The following is a 22,592-nucleotide window of genomic DNA, read 5'->3' on the forward strand; positions in this document are numbered from 1 at the left end:
TGGTTGAGTAGCCCCTCCCTTTAGTTCAGCTCGTAAAATTATGCTTACTAACAGCTGCACCACGGGAAGGTAGGGATGGGACATTGGGTATTTGTCCAGGTTGGTTCCTTAAAGCCTTCAATGGGAAGGATTAATGACTCTCCCCCCTGTATCCAACAGATACCCTTTTGCAGCCATTTAAAGTACATTACATTATGGTTTACTCTAGAAGCGAAATAAAGCTGTAGATTTCATTTCATTTCATTTCTTATATTCCATAGATCTTACATGAGCACTGAAGCTTTAAGATGTGGAACAAGTCAAAATTTTACAATATAACAGTTACATTTTTACAAATTTTTACAATTTTTACAATATTTTACAATTTTCTTGTGTGACACTGAATTTCTGGCATGTAAAATAACACTCTGACACCCAATTGATTAATATTGTGAAAAGAATTCTTAAAAACGACATTTTTTTATAATTTCATTGCTCACATAATTATGGTTTCTGTCTCCTAAGTTCAGATGACTCTGCTCATTCACTTTTACTGAATATAGAAACATGTGACAGTTCCACAGCTGTGCCTTGGTACTGTAGTTGCTGTGAGCAATCTTGATATTTTAAATAATGCAATTTATAAACAACTACAGCCCATAAACGAGTTATCTGTAGGTATGTTATGAACAACGATTTACATTATTGCTCGCACAGACTTGAATTCATTTGTCATAATTTCAGATGAGACTGGCATAGATATTGCGCAAGCTCTGGAACAAGAACTATGGCTGAGTATGGAAGGTCTTCTGGCGTATGAGAAAGAGCAGAGAATCGCAGGAGGAAGGTCGACAGTGGTCGTGTTCATGCCCAGAAATGCCATCAGTCTCAGTGACAATGACTTGACAATCGCAAAGGACAAAATCAAACAATTTAGGGAAGTCTTTCCAGGTTTGTATTATTTAAGTTATTTTCCTGTTTTTTTACAACGAAGATTTCTTTTTAAATGAAGTAGAATACGTCATTAAAAATAATGTAATAAAGGGCTACAAATAAAGGAAAATTGCAATGCAATACGCTGTTACAGAATTATGTATAGAGTAATTTAAAAACTAGCAAATACTGACTCTCGTCACAAAGAAGGGGAGTACAGAATATTCACAACACGACAAAATAACCGAACTGTTGTCTAACACCTAAAATATACAAAGAGAAAGTGAATGTCATATTTGTTACATTAATTTCTTATTAACTGTTTACTCCAGCCCTTCATAGCAATAGGTACGGTAATGGGTTTCTTATACTCAGCATTCCAAGTTACTTTCCTATGTCTCCACTTTTCCTTTACAAATTACATCGTTCCTGTTGTTTCAGATGTGAAATTCTTGTACCTGGCTCCCGGAAATATGGAAAACTACGCAGAATTAGTGGACGATCCTACAAAAGATTTCATCCAAAATAATTACCAGGGAACTGTTACAGATTTGACCGTCTACATTGATAATCTTGTGACTAGAATTGGACAAGGTAAGCTCAACTCCGATATAAAGCAGGTAATTTTAATAATAGAAGGTAAAAATATTTGGTTTTGAAATGTTGAGATGTAAAAAGTATTTTGTTTGTGAGATGTTGTGATATAAAAAGGGATGCTGGGATATATATTATTATAGTTACACGTATAAGTTTCAGGTTCGTGAGATCATGTATAAATAGTATATTGTAATTAATTAATTACAATTTGAAGATACTTTTTTTTTTAACGTTAAAATGCGTTTTCATCTACGTCATCAGGTTTGTTGCCAAGATACTAGTAGGAATCCATTGTTGATATAAACAGCTATTCAGTTTGGATGACATTTTGTATGCTTAACATTTCAATATTTAAGTCGTTCTGAATTATGGATTTTAAAGACAAGAAGGAAGACGAAGAGTGGATAATCTATTCTAATTCTCAATCCTTCATATAAATGTGAAGCATTTCGTATTTCGTTTAGGAGAGAAGATTGTAGAGGAAATCGTACTTCTAATGTTAGTTCTGTTGCCAGGAAATGTATCATTCCGCACTTTTGAAGGTAAAGAATTTTGTTCATGAGATGTTGAGTTACAAAATTGTCTGATATCAGTATTATGTAAAAATATTTTGTTTGTGGAATGCTGAGAGATAGTTTGGTTCATGAGGCAATGAGATATAATGAGTTTTGTTCATGAAGATTCGAGGTATAAAAAGAATTACAGTATACTTTATGAGATGCTGGAGATAGTGTGTGTTGCGTGCTTAAATTTATAATGTCATTGTTATGACGAATGAATGAAAGAATTCTTTCCGAAATGAAAAGGAAATAAAATATTATTCAATGTAACTAACAGCATAATAAGAATAATTTCGAGGAAAAATTGTTCCGGAGCCGGGTATCGAACCCGGGACCTTTGGTTTAACGTACCAACGCTCTACCACTGAGCTACCCGGGAACTCTAACCGACACCGATCCAATTTTTCCCTCTATATCCACAGACCTCAAAGTGGGCTGACAACCGTCAAGCAACCAACTTCGAGTGCACACTAACTCCGTGTGACTTAAATTGTGGTTTTCTGTTAACGAACAGTGACGTGTATTATGCAAATCAAGATTTCAGGTATAACTCCCTGTAAAGTTGATTTGAATAATTTCGAGGAAAAATTGTTCCGGAGCCGGGTATCGAACCCGGGACCTTTGGTTTAACGTACCAACGCTCTCAACTTTACAGGGAGTTATATCTGAAATCTTGATTTGCAGCATAATGATAATAAGCTACTACAAGGAAATGCAATGAAGTATGTGCTTGGAAAGCTTATAGCGAGATTTGAAAAATATGTGACCGTTATGGTTATCGTAAACTTTGAAGTAAGTTACCCTTTCATGGAAGAAATTAGTTGTGTAGAAAAATGATTCAGTTACAGACGAAGTTTTAATGTAATTATTTAGTGTGATGGGAGATGAGACATTTAACCACAAACAGAAAAACAAATGTAATTAAATGAAAATAACGGTATCATTAAAATAACAAAACCATATCCATAATATAAAATAAGTGTACAAAAATAAATAAATCAGTATAAGTAAATAAATAAATAAATGAGTGAGTAAGCAGGTGAATGAATGAATGTATAAACGTGGCAAACCAATATATAAAGTTAAATACAGTATTATTTGTCATTCATAGTAACACCACCGGAAAGGGAGCAAGTCCATTCTTCTCAGGAAATTTTCTAAAAGAAAAAAGTACCAGTAATGTGAAATTTTTTATGTACTTATGTGTGTATTTGTTGTGGGGTGGAATGGATGGACACACATGCTTACATCATTTCGTACACAGGGTTATGCTTTCCTATGTTAACATAGTGTGTTATGTTACATCTGCGAGTCCTTTTTATAATACTGTATTTGATTTTATTTGCAATGTACCGGTATTTTTGGTACCAATAGTGCTGCCAACACTAGAAGTAGAACTCCTTGCAGCAACAATCACTAGAATCTCAGGATGGTCATGATGTCTGTTGGGACAGTCAAGATGGCATTCCTCTGATATTTAGAAATGTTTTGTTATATATAGTGACCGTTAGGCAACTTCCTGAATCATCTCTGTGGTATTGCCCATATGATTTCCTACTCATTACATGAGTCCATGAGATTGTGTGGTTAAGCAATTTGTATATAGAAAGGCGTTGTTAATAGTTTGAATTCAATACAGTACAGTGAAATGTCGCTATTACGAATGTCAGAATTTCGAATTTTTCAGAATAACGAAATAATTTTTTAGTTCCAGCCATTTTACTATTAATTTACATGTTAAAAATGTTCAGTTTAAAGAACACTTAAGTAACGAACTATTCAGTTTAACATAATTATAATTCATCGCACTACAAAAAATGTTATTTTAACGAAATTAGATCTAATAAGCAGTTAAAAATTACTTAAAATTAATTCGAAAGAAAATAAAATAAATGAATTATTGCTAGGCATCGGTCACTCTTGGTTTTAGTGAGTTTTCTGAATGCACTTCTGTAGGCGCGATTGTTGTGGTTTGAATTTATATTTACATGAAACAATTTAATAAAATCGAACTTTCAGTTGTCGCATATGCATTATTATAGTACCGATACTTATTGAAGTTGCATTATAATATGGACAAAGTATAACCTAACCCAGGTACAGTATCTGTTATTCCATAGTATGGGACACAGTTTGTAGGCAAATTTGATCAATTTTCGGCTTAACGAAATTTCACTATAACGAAAATAATTACAGTACCCCCTCGAGTTCGTTATTCTGGCATTACACTGTATGTAACATGATACTGAGTTACGGTATTTGCTTATAATTGATATAGCATTTGCTTTTGAAATGAATAAACCAACAGAAAGTATAAGCCTTCTTAAAATAATTTCAAATTGTTTTTCTCATTTAACTAAAGCAAAATTAACATAGTTGAAACTAATTATTACAAACTATAATTTACTAAGACATTAAAAATGACAACTTGTTTGTTTTTCTAGTACCACTACGAGTGACCAATCCAACGTGTGGATCCACCTGGCAAGGAGAAAGTTATAACAACGGAGACTTCACTCACTCTGTGAAGCATCTTGGAGTCAATTATCATCGAATAAGTTCCAACTATTTGTTCGGAGTAGGCGCAATCGAAATCAAGGTAATTCCAGTCATTTACCTTCAGTTCTTAACGTTATTCCAGGAAATCATTCCAAAAATGATCCTCCATACATTCTTAAGTTAGATTCCATGGAACTACTCTGCAGCACATGTAAGGATCACCTTCAAATTTATACAGATGGATCTCTAAATCCTAATAATGGGACATCAGGAGCAGGGTGTTATATTCCAAAATATCAAGAAAGTTATTTCATACCATGTTCATCCTCCTCCAGTCTTGACACTGAATTGCTAGCTATTGATGCTGCTCTTCAGTGTGTTACTCAAATTTCTGAAAAATCTATTTGCATACTTACCGACTCCAAGGGGGCTATATTTAATATAATTAAATATGTACCAAACCTATATGCACATAGAATTATTCCAATTCAGAAACAACTAAGTAAACTAAAAGGAAATAACATTTCAATGGATACCTAGTCATTGTGGTATACCTGGAAACGAGAAAGTCGATGATATTGCAAAACAGGCAACATATTTGCAACCAAGACCTCTTCAAGTGATATCTCTATCCAATGCTTTTGCTTCAGTAAAGTCTCATTTTACAAACCTATGGCTCAACAATTGGCTCTCTTCTGACAAAGGAAAAATTTTACAGTCTGTACAAAAGAAACCAAATGACCTGGAAATGTACAAAAACTTGCCCAGACATGTTCAAACATTTTTAACAAGAGCCAGAACAGGTCACATTGTCACTCAATTGTACCTACACCTATTTCACATTTCTGATAATCCTACTTGTCTGTGGTGTAATAATCATGATGAAGATCTGGAACACATTCTTCTATACTGTCCATCCATAAACTACAAAAGAAGTAAATTAAAATCATCAGTACCAGTTGCAGAAGACACAGCCCTGCAGTATATATTGACTACATCCCACCTCTGGCTACTAGCAACAGGCATCTATAATGAACACCGATCAAAATACCCCTCATTTCTCGTGAAAAACAACTGAATAGACTACAGTGGACTATAGTGGACTTTATGTTGTCAACAAACAGTTGGATACATTAAGAAGATTGATTGATTATGCTTTTCTTTTATAAAAACAAAAATATGTTCAGTTTCGAGTGAGTTGTCCCAGAATACTAACACATACTTCATTATAAAATGAAAGTGCACAAAGTATGCTATTTTAAGGGTGTTGATATTGCCAGTACAAGATAAGGATCTTACATCTTAGTGCATAAAAGGGCAGAGCTCAGTATATTCTATATGTATTTTCCAGTTCAAATGATTATCAAATTCCAAACCAAGAAACTATGTGCTTACTGTATAGATTCTCTGAAATCAGTACCATTTAATCTAATATTGTACTGGTATTGTAGTTTATTCTGCAACAAATAACATAATAAAATAAACTTAGTCTTTCCTAGGCATGTCTATAATAAATAATAAATTACGGTACAATAATAGATTAACAGTCATTCACTCATAGTGTTCCGCCTTCCTCTTTGTCTCCTCATATGATCCACACATCTTAATGTCGTCTATCATCTGATATCTTCTTTCATCTGATATCTTCTTCTGCCCCGAACTCTTCTCCCGAGCACCATTCCTTCCAGTGCATCCTACAGAAGGCAGTTTCTTCTCAGCCAGTGACCCAACCAATTCCTTTTCTTCTTCCTGATCAGTTCCAGCATCATTCTTTCTTCACCCACTCTTTCTAACATAGCTTTATTTCTAATTCTGTCTGTCCATTTCACGTGCTCCATTCTTCTCCATATCCACATTTCAAATGCTTCTAGTCACTTCTCTTTACTTCTTCGTAATGTTCATGTTTCTACCTCATACAATGCTACACTCCACACAAAGCACTTCACTAGTCTCTTCCATAGTTCTTTCTCCAGAGGTCCGCAGAAGATGCTCCTTTTTCTATTAAAAGCTTCCTTTGCCATTGCTATCCTCCTTTTGACTTCCTGACAGCAGCTCATGTTACTGCTTATAGTACACCCCAAGTATTGAAGCTGTCCACTTGCTCTACTGCCTCACTTAGAATTTTTAAGTTTACCTTCTTTACTTTTCTTCCCACAACCATGGTCTTCGTCTTGTTTGCATTTATCTTCATCCCATACTGCTCACAGCTGTCATTTAGCTCTAGAACATAGCCCTTAGTATCGTCTCCCCTTCTGCTAACAACGACATATCATCAGCAAATGTTCTTCCTCCTACTGTCACTCCTCCCATGTTCTGAAAACAGTTCTTCACAAAATCCTCCAAGTAGATAAACAGTGAAGATGAGAAATTACAAAAAAGAAAATATATTAGACTTTAAATAAGTTATGTACGAACAGAGAAAATTACCAAATAATAATAAAAATACTTTATACAAATTATTTTCCATCTGGAAAAGTCCAACAAATAAGTAAACCTATTTAGAATTCTGAATTAGAAAGCTAATGAAAGCAACATGAAAACATTAAGTTATTTACTTATTTAAGAGACTTGCAGGCATACCAGAAGAAGTGACAGAATATTACCAATGCTATTGTAAGAGAAGACGAGAACTAAGAGTTTTCTACAGATTAATTGCACATAATTAATATAACTTGACTCGAAAAAGGTTTCGGAAATGAAGATAGGACACCTACATGCAGTGAAATGGTAGTGACGTCATAGATCAATAAAGCAAACTACCGTACAATATGTCAGTGCAAACAACGTGCACATAAATAACATTATGTTTGAGTGAATGTAGGAAGAGAATAATACAGTAGGTTTATTTAAATATTGTAAGTAGAGGAAACAACCATTTTAGCTATAGTACGTAAGTACTACATCCCGCTTTCCTTCTTCTGTTTTTCAGGTTCAACAGGAACGTACAGGTGACTTGAAGGTGTGCTATTCAAGGAAGTACGAGTTCCCTGACAATGCTACTTCCAGTACTAATAATAATGACATCACGTGCATGCAGACATCCAGCACAAATGTCATTAAATTAGAAAATCCTTGCTCTGGTTATGAATACATCGCACAATGTCCGCCCCTCTACATTTCTGTTTCACCAGTGAGCACAACTCCACAATATAATTGCCAAGGTAAGAAAACAACATTGCCAATCTGTGAATCCAAATAACAACCTGATACAGTTGAAATATTTGAGTGTCTATATGTGCACAATTTGTGTAGAACAATCTAATGTCTCTACAAGAAGTGACAAATTTATGCTCTAAAAGTTTGTAATATGAAGAAAAGGAAGATACTTTATTTGGCATTAAGGGGGAAAGATAATTTTAGATCTAAAACAGTTACTGTACGATAAATAATTGTTAAGAACATACAGAACACACTACAAAAACATCTTGACACACAGACAAGATATACATAAAAAAAAACAACTTAACAGGTGTATACAATGATGAAAGAGTAATGGAACGGAGAAAAATTCTCTCCGGCGCCGGGATTTGAACCTGGATTTTCAGCTCTATGTGCTGATGCTTTATCCACTAAGCCACACCGGATACCCATCCCGGTGTCAGACAGAATCGTCTCAGATTAAGTTCCAACTCTTGGGTTCCCTCTAGTGGCCGCCCTCTGCACTACGTCGTAGATGTCTATGAACGTAGGACCGAAGTCCACACATGTGCTGAGGTGCACTCGTTATGAGTGACTAGTTGGCCGGGATCCGACGGAATAAGCGCCGTCTTAAATCACGAAGTGATTTACGCATATCATATATATTATTTTAATGTACTGAAGTACATATGATATTTCCATGCAGATATTCTGCGTCATCATACAATGAAAGAGTAATGGAACGGAGAAAAATTCTCTCCGGCGCCAGGATTTGGACTTCAGTCCTATGTTCATAGACATCTATGACATTGTGCAGAGGGCGGCCACTAGAGGGAACCCAAGAGTTGGAACTTAAACTGAGACGATTCTGTCCGACGCCGGGGTGGGTATCCGGTGTGGCTTAGTGGATAAAGCATCAGCACGTAGAGCTGAAAACCTGGGTTCAAATCCCAGCGCCGGAGAGAATTTTTCTCCGTTCCATTACTCTTTCATCGTATGATGACGCAGAATATCTGCATGGAAATATCATATGTACTTCGGTACATTAAAATAATATAGGTGTACACAAACTACCATGCAACAATTGGAATGATTTCTACATTGGACAAACTGGAAGATCATTTCAAACACGTTACAAGGAACATATCACAGTCATTACCAAACTACACAACAATTTAACCTACCGGTATGCAGAACACATCACAAACTTCAATCACAAGTACAGCAGCATGGATACTGATATGAAAATACTACATTCCAGCCAAAAAACTAGAAACTTGACACCCTAGGATAATATGAAATTTAGAAACTTACAAAAACACATCCACAAGACATTCTGAACACTCAACACAATTTCAAAACACACACCCTTTTGACACAATCATGAACACACCCCACCACAACAGGAAACCAGAAGATAGCGCAGGACCTTCACTAGGCTTTGGACGATGAAGGATATCACTTCGAAACTAGTCAACACAATAAAGAAGTTGCAAGTTAATCAGAGGTTAAGAATAAGTTAGCATGTTTAACTATTTAGGATGCACCAACTTAGTCAAATTACATTATTTCAAGAACTTGAAACAAACCCTACTTAATTAAATAGAGGAAACTGTTTTAGAGCTCTAGAAAACTACGAGGCGCGTCCAGAAAGTAAGTTCCCTGGGGCTGTTTACAGAAAAAATGCATGATTTCATGGAAAGATTTATTGGAAAAGATACAGTAACTGTTGAGCTATTTTTAAATGTATTCCCCACTAGAATTGAGACATTTGTCATACCATGGGATCGCCACAGAGGTGCAGACGGTTGTCACACACTGGTTCTGATCCCAGGCAACAGACTTCTACGACACAGGGATAAAAAAGTTGATTCCATGGTACCGGTAACATTTTATTCCTTTAACACTTGAGCGTGGAATCCTGGGAAACGAGAATGCGGATGCTTTAGCAAAGAAGGGCAGCACTGTTACTTACAGACCTGTTACTAAATCTGCGTATTCCTCTGTGAAAAGATTTATTAAATCTACATACTTAGACTTCAACAAACAAAATTTGATAACACAATCCCAAGGGAAAAAATGGAACTCTATGCATCATAATCCACAGTTAATTCCCGATTTACCACGAAAATCGTCTGTAGCTGCATTTAGATTGGCAACAGGCCATGATTGTTTGGCCAAACACCTGCATAGAATTGGAATATATCAGTCCCCTAACTGCCCATTGTGCAACTCAAACCAAGAAATGGATTCGGAACACCTCAAAATCTGTGCTTCAGTGGCTGGCCATGATAATATCTTTGAAAAATATTGGAGTGCAAGAGGTCAAATGACTTTATTGTCAAACGCCTGGCATTAGAAAACAACAACAACTTGAGCATAAACGTTTCACGTTACAAGTTGCTGAGGCACTTTCAATTAGCATTGATTTTATCTATCACCTGTAATGGAAAGAAATAAGGACCGAAAAAGTTAGTCTAAGGAGTTGGTGCATGAGCGGCATAAGTAAGAAAAGTATCAGAAAGGAAAGGATTCGTAAGATTAACATATTGTAATACAGTAGTTTGGTGATGTGATGATGGTAGTGGTGGTAAATCGTGTTCAGTGTGATGAAAATGTGTTTAGGAGAACTTGGATATAGAGGTCGATTGAAATGGACCATGGGAAATTTAAAATTTTCTAGTTAATATAGTTATCAGTAGAAGTTTATGGTAAAGAAGTAAATCTTGGAAAATGATTTAGAAATAAAAATCTGAAAGATGGTAGTTATAAGGGTAGTTAGCATTTTTAGAGTAGTATAGTTCATAATGGGTGTTGCTGAGGTTAAGGAATGGATGACCAAGCCAAAGTGAATGTGAAACTTTTTTTTAGGAATATAGTTATAATAACCACTTTAATATGTTACAATAAAAACTAAGTTGTAAATTACCTATTTGACTTGTTTCATATTTATGTCCGCCATCTTCAGAAGTAGGTACCGGTAATTTACAACTTAGTGTTTATTTTAACACATGAAAGTGATTATTATAACTACATTCCAGAGTGGTGTAAAGTGTTAAAAAGTGTGTAATCAAGATGTATAATTGAAACTTATGTTAAAATTTAGCAAGATTATTAAAATGATCTGTATTAGGAAGAAGAGGATTCCAATAAGTAAAACCGTGTGAAGTGTTAAATAGGAATAGCGATTGTTATTTTTTAATGAGGGGGGAAGGAAGTTAAGAAAATGTTAGTACATTGATTTTAAATAGGTTAGAAAGTAAAAATTTAAAGAAAATATTTTGAAAGTGTAATAATGAACAATAGAATACAATGCAAAAATATAAGAGCCGAAATAGAATAACAAACAATAAAGGCATATATAAAGAGAAAGGCAGAAAATAGGAAAGACAGGAGAAAGCTGGGTTTGCAGTGAAAGACTTGCCTTTGGGCAGAACACTAAATGAAATGAAAATGATAATATCTTGATTTCCGAGCAAGTTGGCGCAGACAGTAACATGTGAGACTCGCATTTATTTGAAAAAACAAATGAGTCCTAATATATGAAAAAGAAGAAGAAGAAGAAGATACTGTATGAAAAATAGTAGAGTCTTGCAATAACTTGAAACGCATAAAATGTAAAAGACGCTGCATCTACACGGTTAAATTTTCCATGGGTGTACACATGCAATCTGGGAAGAATATTGAAAGAATCAAGTTTAAAACTCGCATTCAGTTGAGATGCATGAAGATTTTGTGTCTACAGGAGATAGGATTCTGTGGAAGAATGCTCAGAAGAATAAAATGAAGAATAATACTTCTGAAATAATAAATAAGATTATACCTCATCGTAGTCATTTTGTTACTATTTTGGTATGTAATCCTTGATAAGTACCTTCTCGTACAAAATCTCGTCATTATTGAATTATTGTTAGTAATATAATAGTTATAACAATTATTAATAATTCTCCTCTATTTGTATTGCATTTGTAGCTGTTCCTTTACGTAAATTATCTGCAACAATCCAAAAATTTAGAGAATTTGAACAAGAACAATCTTTACGAATACACCCAACAAATACTTCAAGTTTTCCATGAGCCAACAATGGCATTGGTGCACCGTTTTGAACGTCATCTTCACAGAGTAGGCTATATAATAAATTAATTAATATTAAATATCTATCTTGTAATCGACCTGGTTGGCGAGTTGGTATAGCAATGGCCTTCTATGCCCAAGGTTGCGGGTTCGATCCCGGGCCAGGTCGATGGCATTTAAGTGTGCTTAAATACGACAGGCTCATGTCAGTAGATTTACTGGCATGTAAAAGAACTCCTGCAGGACAAAATTCCGGCATAACGGCGACGCTGATATAACGTCTGCAGTTGCAAGTGTCGTTAAATAAAACAACATTCATAACATTCTATCTTGTATGCATTGCTTGAATGCATAAAGTTGATAGAAAAGTTTAATCATGTAGATCCACCTTAAGAGCAGGAAGAATAAGATAGGATGTAGAAAAGATCCTAAATTTATTTCTATATATAATGCAGAAAGGAACATGAGTGGAGTGTGATCTGGAAGGAGTAATAGCAGATGGTGGCCATTTAAGATCAGGAGGGAGAAATGAACTGTTTGATGTTAATATCAGGATTACTTTACAGAGAACCCGGAGGTTCATTGCTGTCCTCACATAAGCCCGCCATCTGTCCCTATCCCGAGCAAGATTAATCCAGTCCCTACCGTCACATCCCACCTCCCTCTAATCTATTTCAATATTATCCTCCCATCTACGTCTCGGCATCTCAAGAGGTCTCTTTCTCTCATATCAAGATTAGTGGAGTTACTAGTTAAACATTCTTTCAGGATTTCAGGTAAACAAAATAGAAAATTATGGTGGAACCCGAATACAAAAAATGTGGAGATACATTATAACTGTAATAGATGTTGATGATAACAAATATTATCATTATCTATCACCTGTAAAAATATTTTATGCTCGACCATGCCGAAATGTAGTAATTATACACTTGGTAGCAGCCCTTTAATGGACCTCATTAAAGTTGAGGTGTTCCACCAATCAGAAAATACCATTGTAGCAATATGAAAGCGCAAGTATCGATTATTCTCGGAAATACAATCGAAAGACAACTAGCGCGAGATTAGACAATATTAAACTCAGTCGAAAAAAACAACACACAAATTAACATCAATTCACCGTCATCTTCCAGCCTTTCACAAAGCACATTCCCGCAAACTCATTTCACCAAATGCCGGAAAAAATCAATATGTTCGCGCATAAAAAATCGTATGAAACTTGACTATAATGGTAATTAAGACGCTCGTATGAAAATTATGAAACTCACTTGCGGTCGTTTCATAAACATACTCGCGTCTTAATTACTACCATTATAGGCTCGTTGCATAATGTACTATTCACGTTTTTCCCTGACATCCTGCAGACACACAGCTTTAGACCAAAGAGCATAAGAAAATGGAAAGGGAGAAACCATTTCTAAAGACATGAACAGAAGATGGTAAAGGCCTGAAATTCTTAAGGTCTTTCTTATAACTGATGACAGTTTTTATCGTCCTCAAGTATATTAATTTCAGAGTTTTATTTCTGTTGTTACAGACTGCAGACGTATTACAGACTTTAAGTACACAATTAGCAACCAAGGACTTGGCTGTACATCAGGCGTCATCCACTTTCTGGGCAACTCGTACCTGATTGCTTTTGCAGTATCGAGCATACTGCTGTTGAGAAATCTGTACAGTGGTAGCTAACATGTACAGCAGAAAGAAGAATGTTTTAATTAAAAGAAATTTATTTTAGTACAACACAACTTGTCAATATTTTATAAATTAAAACTCTCCTTGATTGTTTTATTTTATAGAACTGATATAAAGTTGTAATCATTTTCTTCTACCTACATGAACTGATGTGAGGTCGATGAAGAAGATCATATTCATATTTCAGAAATCTTTATTTCTGTAAAAGGAAAGTAATGGAAGTTTGGTAGATGTGTATTTAGTTTAGTTACCGGTAATTCATCGAAGTATGGAAGGCATGAGGAAGTAGTATATAAACCTGAATTAGTTTGTCTTTAGTGTATATATATGATTCGTATCTTCATGATGTTCATTTAGTTTTTCGTGTCAATTTCTAATTCATTGATGTTTATTGTATTTTTATGTGTTACTTTCAATAAAATTTTGTATATCTACACATCTACTACACGTTTTTTCCTTACATCATTTGTTGTCATCTGGTTGGTAGAATTAATCACGAAACTCGTGGTACATCACAATATTAAAATTACCTCAGGAAGATAGATGTATGAAGGAATACCAGAACATAACTAACCAAGTGAAGAAAACAATGCCATCATCATAACCACTACCACATCATGTACTTAATCATAAATTGTCACTCTCACCATAATTAATCATAAAAAAAATCATCATTGTGATTGCTTTGCTGCCAATGCTTCCTCTAATTCCTCTTAACATCACTATCTTCATCACAATATGAGTATTTTCTTAGTCTAGGTTTTTTCCTGTCATCTTAGGCAGCTTCCCAATGCTTCTTTTCTGTTTATATGTGCCTTCCTGCAACAAACATTCTTCACTGTTCTTTTTGTGTTACCTGCTTGACTTCGTATTTCTCTCTTTGCTTTCACCTTACATTTATTTTCATGTTATATTCCTATTACCTGCATCATAATCCACAGTTAATTCCCGATTTACCACGAAAATCGTCTGTAGCTGCATTTAGATTGGCAACAGGCCATGACTGTTTGGCCAAACACCTGCATAGAATTGGAATATATCAGTCCCCTAACTGTCCATTGTGCAACTCAAACCAAGAAATGGATTCAGAACACCTCAAAATCTGCTTCAGTGACTGACCATGATAATATCTTTGAAAAATATTGGAGTGCAAGAGGTCAAATGACTTTATTGTCAAACACCTGGCATTAGAAAACAACAATAACAACATATTCCTATTACATGTCATCTTTTCCAGTTCTCTCTCTTCTTGTCTTCATAACGATTTTTCTAAATTTTTCATTTCTGCAATTGTGTTTTCTTACTCTTAATGTTGTTTAGTCAACTGTCCACTGAAGATATAACTATCAACACACGTGTATGGCGGCCAATTCAATCTGGGGAGATCATTCATATAATTAATCCTTTTTGATTCTGTATCCATCATTCTTACAAATGGTAATGTAAGTAACTAATTGAATGAAAATCGTCACAAGCGTTGTTTCCTATACCCTTAATCCTATGATACATACTGTAGTAGTGTGTAGTGATGTCAAGGTTTAACTTATTAGAAGGTGATGGTTTGTGTTTTCTCCATAATACACAGTTTAGTAAACTATCTTTCTCAGGTTATTTAACTTCTCTACTAAAAACTTAAAAATATGTTAATCTTATTGAATGTATTTGTCTGCTGTAAGGCTTGTTTTTGCAATCTTCAAAGTCCCAACAGAAAGTTCTGCTTTTCAAGGAATGCATGCTGTGGTAAGTATTTGTAATATGACCAGATGCCTTCTTTTATCCGGACATGTCCTCCTTTCCAGGCCTTTGTCTGTGCTCCGGGCGGATTTTTAACCCTTAAGTACTTGCCTGGTAGAAAGTTACATAAACACTCGCGTCGGGTCAATTTGACCCATTGACACAAACTAAGGTGTGGACGTGGATTCATGGCAAAATTATGGGGTAAATGAAATGTTTAAACTGAAGTAAATGAAATATGTTTATTCTGAACTGTACATTATTCATATTGAACATAATAAAATACAATGAAATTTGTAAATCTCAACTTTAAAAAAGTGAAATTATTTAAATACAATGAAATTTGTAAATCTCAACTAAAGAAAAGTGAAAACATGACTTTGAAATCTTATAACCATACTGTTTCTTTACGAGGTGTGATTGAAAAATTTCAAGGTTAGGTTCATAATAATGGTACCTAAAGACTACTACAGTCCTCTTCTGGAGGAATACACAAACTCCTACTATTATCCTAGATTTGGAAACATTCTTGAAAAATGTTGACTGGGTTTGTAATAAAAAATCACTGTACCTAAAGGCTACTGCAGTGAATGCCCTTCAAAGGGGTTCATTCTGAATTGTTACATCGATTCCTAAGATGTCACCGTAAACCATTAAGCACTGCTGGCTTCAGTCTTAAAACTTTTCAATCAGACATTGTAAAACAAAACAGAGTTTCATTTCTTGGCTTATTCTCCACATATTGTGCAAACAACTTTGCAGTGAATTTTGCATACATGTCCCAAACAAGCAGCACGTCGTGTTGAATGCTTATTATCATTTATGCTAGGGCAGATATGATATCTCTTTCTTGTCTGAGATGCTGCTCCACTTCTTGTTTCTTGATTTTGTTGTTCTTTCGGTGGCACTTCAACGCCTCTCTCCGTTAGGAATATTTTTATTCTTGCCATGAGACTGCATGATACATGAGGATTACTCATTCTCCTGACAACGTTTTCCATAATAATTTCTTTAGCCAGGTTCTTCAGAAATATTCTTCTTTGTATCTTCTCTCTGGTATTCATCTTATAATAAACAACATATGAGTTAAGTGCTGAAACATTTATGAAATGGAAGAACACTCCAGCGGCCACCTTCTTGTTCTACGTCCAACACAATAGGTCGCATGAATCAACTTCAGCCTTGGTAGAGTTATAAAACGTCCAATTTCTGGCTTTTTGGAGGAACCTGTGTCTTCATCTATGACATCGTCAAGCTCAGAAAGTTCCCCCACAGATTCACCATCGTCATTACATTAGTGCATTACTGAGAGTCGTATTCAACTCCCTTGCAATTTCTTCGTCTGTTACTAGTAATTCCCTCGACTTCGACTTCTCTGCAATTTCTTCGTCTATTACTACTTTCTTTGACATTTTTTGAAAATAATAATAAAAAGAGCTGCATATACAGCTGAAATGAACGCGGAAAATGTGAAGAATATAATATAAAGCTTACATCAAATAATACTTACGCATAAATAAAGAAATCTCCTCAGTTATTCACAAAATCTTCCTGTCTTTTAGAAGAACGCACACACTCGCGTCGGGTCAAATCACATATAAACAGCTGTTGGGGCTAAATGATAAACTCAACAATGACTACAGCCAGACCGTTTCAAAGATTTCAACAATAGAAGAAATTACACACCACCGGCACTCTTCATATTACCTTCCAGCAAAGAAAACAGAGGAAAGAAATAACACTCGGGTCATATAGACCCAACGCGAGTACTTAAGGATTAAAAAATCCTTTTCGTAACTTGTATGCCTGATATTTTTAAATTGGCTGCTTTGACGCCTTTTCAAGTAATTTGCCTGTAGGTGGCAGCAGCATCGATGGAATATACTCTTTGTCAATGGTCATAATTCCCTTTGTTCGTCCTTATTATGGTCATTGCTCACAGGTAGCTAGTAAATCGAGGTGCTAATGTAAATCTAAATAGGTATTTTCCGTTCTGCTTAATAATTTTATTGTTGTTCCCGTGACTTTCATGTGTAGTTAACTGTTAAATGATTATTATAAAGTTTTTTCATAATTATTTTGTAATAAAATAAATATTAACATACTTTTAAGTATGATATAAGCCTAAATCTGTACTATAAATATTTTGTAATAATAGATATTGACTTAATTTAAGGGGAGAGGATGGTATTTTTTTTAACTTTTTTCCTATTTGGTGTAAAATATTAATTTTTTGTATGTAGAGAGCTCATAGCTGTGGCAACTCAACCAAATAAAAATATTTTGAAAAAAAATTATTTGGGGGCCCAAATTTGAAAAAAATATACCCAATGCAGGATTGTACTAAAACCGATATATACCTCGACATTTCCCCTGTTAAAGTAAGTACAGTGCATATCCCTTTCAGTTCTTCATTAAAAATCTTGGCATTCACATGGATAATAATCTCAACTGGGACATGCAAATCACAGAAACCTGCAGAAAAGTATATTCTATTATCCATGTGCTAAAAAGGATAAATGTTCATCTCCCCTCTTGCTTAAAAAAGTCCCTTGTGCAGACACTTGCATTTCCCTATTTCGACTATGCGGACATTTTACTGACTGACCTCTCCAGCGACAACAAAATGAAATTTCAACGTGCTCATAATTTGTGTGTACGTTTTGTAAGCAATGTTCGTAAATATGATCATATTACCCCATCCCTGGAAGCAATAGGTTGGCTTAAACTAGATAAGAAAAGAAATTTACATTCACTTCTCTTTCTCTTCGAAATCTTGAACTCTTCTATTCTTTCTTACCTGTCGTCTCGCTTCACTTACCTTTCTTCCCACCATAATCTGAACACACGCTCTCGTCATGAAACAATACTAACAATACCATCCCATCGCACCTCCTCATACTCATCTTCTTTCACAATAGCACTGCCAAGACTCTGGAATTCGCTACCTGCTAGCATCAGGGACTGTCGAAATAAAATTGAATTCAAACGAAAACTTACTAGGCACTTGGTCAGTAACTGATTACTTGTAAATAGTTTCTTTAATCTATCACAAAATATTTCAATATTCAGTAATTTCATCACTATACAATTTTGTTATTCTAGATTTAATTTGTAATTCAGTAAATATAAAATATTCTTTGTTTCTGTATGATAAATTATCTAGCTTTAATTATTCAGGTAATCTTTTCGTACTTTGATTTTATTGTAATTGTAAATTTAATACTAATTGTAATATTATTTGTAATTGTAATTGTAAATTTAATACTAACTTAATTGTAATTTTATTGTTGATATTGTAGTTGGAACCTCCTGGTAGAGGGGCAGAGAAGGCCTGACGGCCTTATCTCTACCAGGTTAAATAAATAAATACTACTACTACTACTACTACTAAACCGTTTTTAAAGATAGATTCAAACAGTTTTTGCAATGTATTTGCAAAAGCATGTTCTACAAACTGTCTGTAACAGAATTTTGATATTAGTCCCTACGTTTGTAAAATAAACAATTAAAATTTAGTAACAATTTTCTGATTTCCTTTCTTGCAAACAAACGGACGTATTTTTTAAATGAAATCCATTAACAAAATTCTGTTACAGAGAAAAGTTTCCTAATAGTCTAAAGAATGTGTGTTCTAAATTTCATGCATGTATCTTTAATAGTGCAGAAATTATATCCATTTTGTCTGGCAATGTAGCAAAAAAAATGAAGTTATTGGAAACTGATAAAAGCGGGCGTGTGATTTAAAAATTAATAGCGCAGGAAGTTTAAAAATGACGTCTCAACATCCGATAAGGGCACAAATACCCACAAAATGTTATGCAATGCATTCCACATATATCAAAGCGTATTTTAAAGAAAAAAAAATTTTTTTAAATTTAATTTACCGGAAACAACAATAAAAGTGGGCGAGTGATTTAAAAGTCCATAATGCAGGAAGTTTAAAAATGGCGATCCACACATATCACAGAGTATTTTAAAGAATATATATATATTTTTTTTAAATTCAGTCATTTTTCATCAAAAATACCATCCTCTCCCCTTAAAGTATAATATGGGCCTAAGCATAAATCTAAGTACATATTTTCCGTCCTCTTTTTTTCGAACAATGTTCTCGTTTTTTAAGCTTTGAATCCTCATTTTTTATCGATGTGAATCTGGTCACCCTAAGGCCCAATTGTATAAAACTCCCTGACTAAAGATCAACTTTGATCGAAGATCGAAAAGTGAACCGAGTTCAGACACTTCTTCTATTGTATAAAACTTTTCTGCGATCAAATTACCTTGGTTCAAATGCAATCTAAGTTCACGTGAAAATGATTTGGCAACATCGCATAAACAGGTGAAATACGTGATGCGCGGACCATGTTATACAGGTTTGTTCAGTGTTGCCAATCTAGCGACTTTAACTCTTTTTCAACAACAATTTCTTTTAACTTTTATATTGCTTAAATAGGGATTTAGTGACCTTTTTAGCACCCCATAGTGACAAAATGTAAGCTTTCTTTGTTGATAATGAGAAATCTAGCGACTTTACAACTACTTTTTGGCGACTTTCCGTACACTCTGTTGCAGACACTGTTTTTTTTTTTGTGTAATGTAAATAATGGCGGACAATAAGAAGAAGGCTGACTGTTCTCCAAGTTGTTATCATGTTATGGCGTTTGATACTGCTAAACATAATAAAGCTTTATAAAACGACAATTTTCGTTTAGTAATACAGTTAATTGAACATTTATTAATGTACCTATCATATCAATTAATAATTAATGATTGTTATAAACATAATATAATTATAGGTTATGTTATTTGATAATGCTGAACACGATAGAGCCTTATAAAATATAAGAATGTTTGTGTATTAAGGCAAGAAATTGAAAGAAATATATATAAATGTACCTAACATATCTATTAATATTAATAATAATGGATATTTTATTTGCACAATCTGTCACTCGTATATTTCAAACAGAAAAGAAATAACTGAACTTGGATCATCTAACTTAATCGGAGAAATTTCTTCAGTCAAAGTTGACTTTAGTTTGAGACAAATTAATCTCAGATTAGACTTTATACAACACAAAATTCCAAGTTCAGCTGAAACAAGGATCAATTTAGCCTCTGAGCTAAGATTAAATGGTTTATACAATCGGGCCTAAGTGTTTGGTACTTCACGAGTAAGTAGAAAACCAATAAAATTATGGGAAAAATTATCAAGTAAGCAATATTTAAAGCAGGATTGAGTGATTTAAGGGGAAAATATTAAAAAGGTCGAGTTTCTCCTAATGAGCCTCATTATGAACTGCTGATATGTTTGATCATCCATATCAGTTTTAAATATAGTTTTTCATAAAATAAATATGAGAATAGCATTAGAAATGATTGTAATATACAGAACCTAGCAAAAAGATCCGAGGTTTTTTGAAATGAGACAGCACATTTGTATTTTAATGTAAGTTGGTTTTTATTCTTCTATCGAAAAGAGACATTATTTGGTTTATTATATATAATAGATCACAGACACATTACATACAACAATTTTACACAAAGATATATAATTATTTAAATACAATTTGTACGTTTTACCTATTAACATATTTGTTTTGTCTTGCACTAGCTTTCAGTTATTGTGCAAGACTCAACTCATTCTAGAATATTGGTACCATCAGTATTGGTTTACCTTCCTAAGATGTACTTCCCTCTTCACTCTGCAATGTGCAGCTAGCGTATCTAAATCATCTCTAATTCTAGTTTCTTCCATACCTCTTTCCTTACAAAAGTATTTATACAGTTCATACAAGCTCTCTCTCGTAGGTAAGCCTTCATTCCTTAATTTTATTTCATAATATTCTTTTGACGTACCTTCAAAACTATTAAATTTAGAAATAAAAAAGATAGCCAAATAATTCCTAACTAAGTCAAATATGTTATTATCTGTGAGTCTAGACAAAGCGTACCTTCCAAACTTGAATTTATTAGTCAGCTCAGTAACTGTACTTTCCCTTAATGCTTCCTTCCTTCTATTTTTTAATTTTGCAATCTTCTCCGGTATTTTATTTTCCGTGTATTTGTTTATTATTAAGGGATGTTGACTTTCCTCGTATTTCTCCATACATCTACACTTGTTACTTTCTTCCATGCATAATTTTACATCTATAACAAGAAAAAGAAAGAACCATATATACACATACACATACACATACACATACACTACAATTGTTTCACTATTTATTTATATATTTCTTAATTACTTTCGTTCACATCTATTTCCTTTATTCTATCCATTCTAATTTTTTTAACCAAAAAAAGATATAAACCTAATTGCTTTTGCAATTTTATGTTATTAATGTTCATGAGCTTTTTTATAGCTATTTCTTTATTTATTTGAAGGAATTTTTCTTTTATAAATTTCTTACGTATATCTTCAGTATTTTGACACTCAAGAACAATGTGAATGTCATCTTCTCTCCTTCCACACAATGGGCATGTGCCTTGAGGTATATTGCCTCTATTATTTCTTAATTTCCAAATCCCCAGTCTAAACCAAGCTAGTCCAAATCTTTCCTTCATATTCACATTTTCTATATATGTACTCCTTCCCCATATTTTTTTATATTCATTAAAAAATATTAGGGATCGCATTTCATTGTTACTACTGAAATCATTTTGCCTAGTTATATTTTTACATCTTGATTTAATTAGATTTAGGCTTGCTGACATATTTCTTGTAGCTAAACTATTCCATAACCACCCTAGCCCAATTTTAAAGATGTAATTTTTAATATTCATTATTGCTTTATTTGTCGTATTATCAATTTGATTTAGTAAATATTGTTTCATCAACTTATTTTGCTCACTTTGGAGTAAAAGAGACATTATTGCCATTTACTGATGCAAAAGAACAAAATTAGGTTTCGAAAATTACACACTCCAAATGACGTCAGTTTTTTCCTAATGCACTCCTGGAGACTAACTCTGAAGTTCAGCACTTTCCTGCCTACCGTGTTTTTGGCATATGGGCGGTCCTTGGTCTTCCTGTTGACTTATGTTTTAATTCTGAAGAAGTTGTTCTGAAATTGTTTACCCACAATAAATTGTGTTATGGCTAGGAACGCGCCCAAGTCGACCCACATTGAACTGTTGTCGGAATGTATGCTGCGTAACAACTACTGAATCATTTGTTTTGAAAAACATCTCCATGGCAAGTGCTTGATGCGATGCGTTCCATGAATTTATTGCAACTGAAATAGCAATCAATCAGTTACTGCCAACCTAAAAAGTTCAGGTCTTTTTGCGGGACCCTGTGTTTATGTACACCTATTTTATGTGAACTTGTAAAAATTTAATTATATGCATCTAAACTACACAGAAATGAATAGGGGT

The 22,592-nt window shown here is 34.0% G+C and overlaps 1 protein-coding gene across 4 annotated transcripts in view; it reads left to right on the forward strand.

Moving 5' to 3' along the window:
- Nucleotides 1-13,917, forward strand: part of LOC138696957 (uncharacterized) — a 50,874-nt gene extending 36,957 nt beyond the window's left edge. For all 4 annotated transcript variants that reach the window (XM_069822488.1, XM_069822486.1, XM_069822485.1 and 1 more), the window contains 5 exons: nucleotides 724-930; nucleotides 1,354-1,506; nucleotides 4,514-4,668; nucleotides 7,498-7,729; nucleotides 13,318-13,917. In XM_069822488.1, coding sequence (XP_069678589.1) covers nucleotides 724-930; nucleotides 1,354-1,506; nucleotides 4,514-4,668; nucleotides 7,498-7,729; nucleotides 13,318-13,469 — 899 coding nt within the window. In that variant the 3' untranslated portion in view covers nucleotides 13,470-13,917. The remainder of the gene's footprint in view (nucleotides 1-723; nucleotides 931-1,353; nucleotides 1,507-4,513; nucleotides 4,669-7,497; nucleotides 7,730-13,317) is intronic.
- Nucleotides 13,918-22,592: the final 8,675 nt, after the last annotated feature.

Source organism: Periplaneta americana, chromosome 3, assembly GCF_040183065.1.
Source record: "Periplaneta americana isolate PAMFEO1 chromosome 3, P.americana_PAMFEO1_priV1, whole genome shotgun sequence".
Lineage (NCBI taxonomy): Eukaryota > Metazoa > Arthropoda > Insecta > Blattodea > Blattidae > Periplaneta > Periplaneta americana.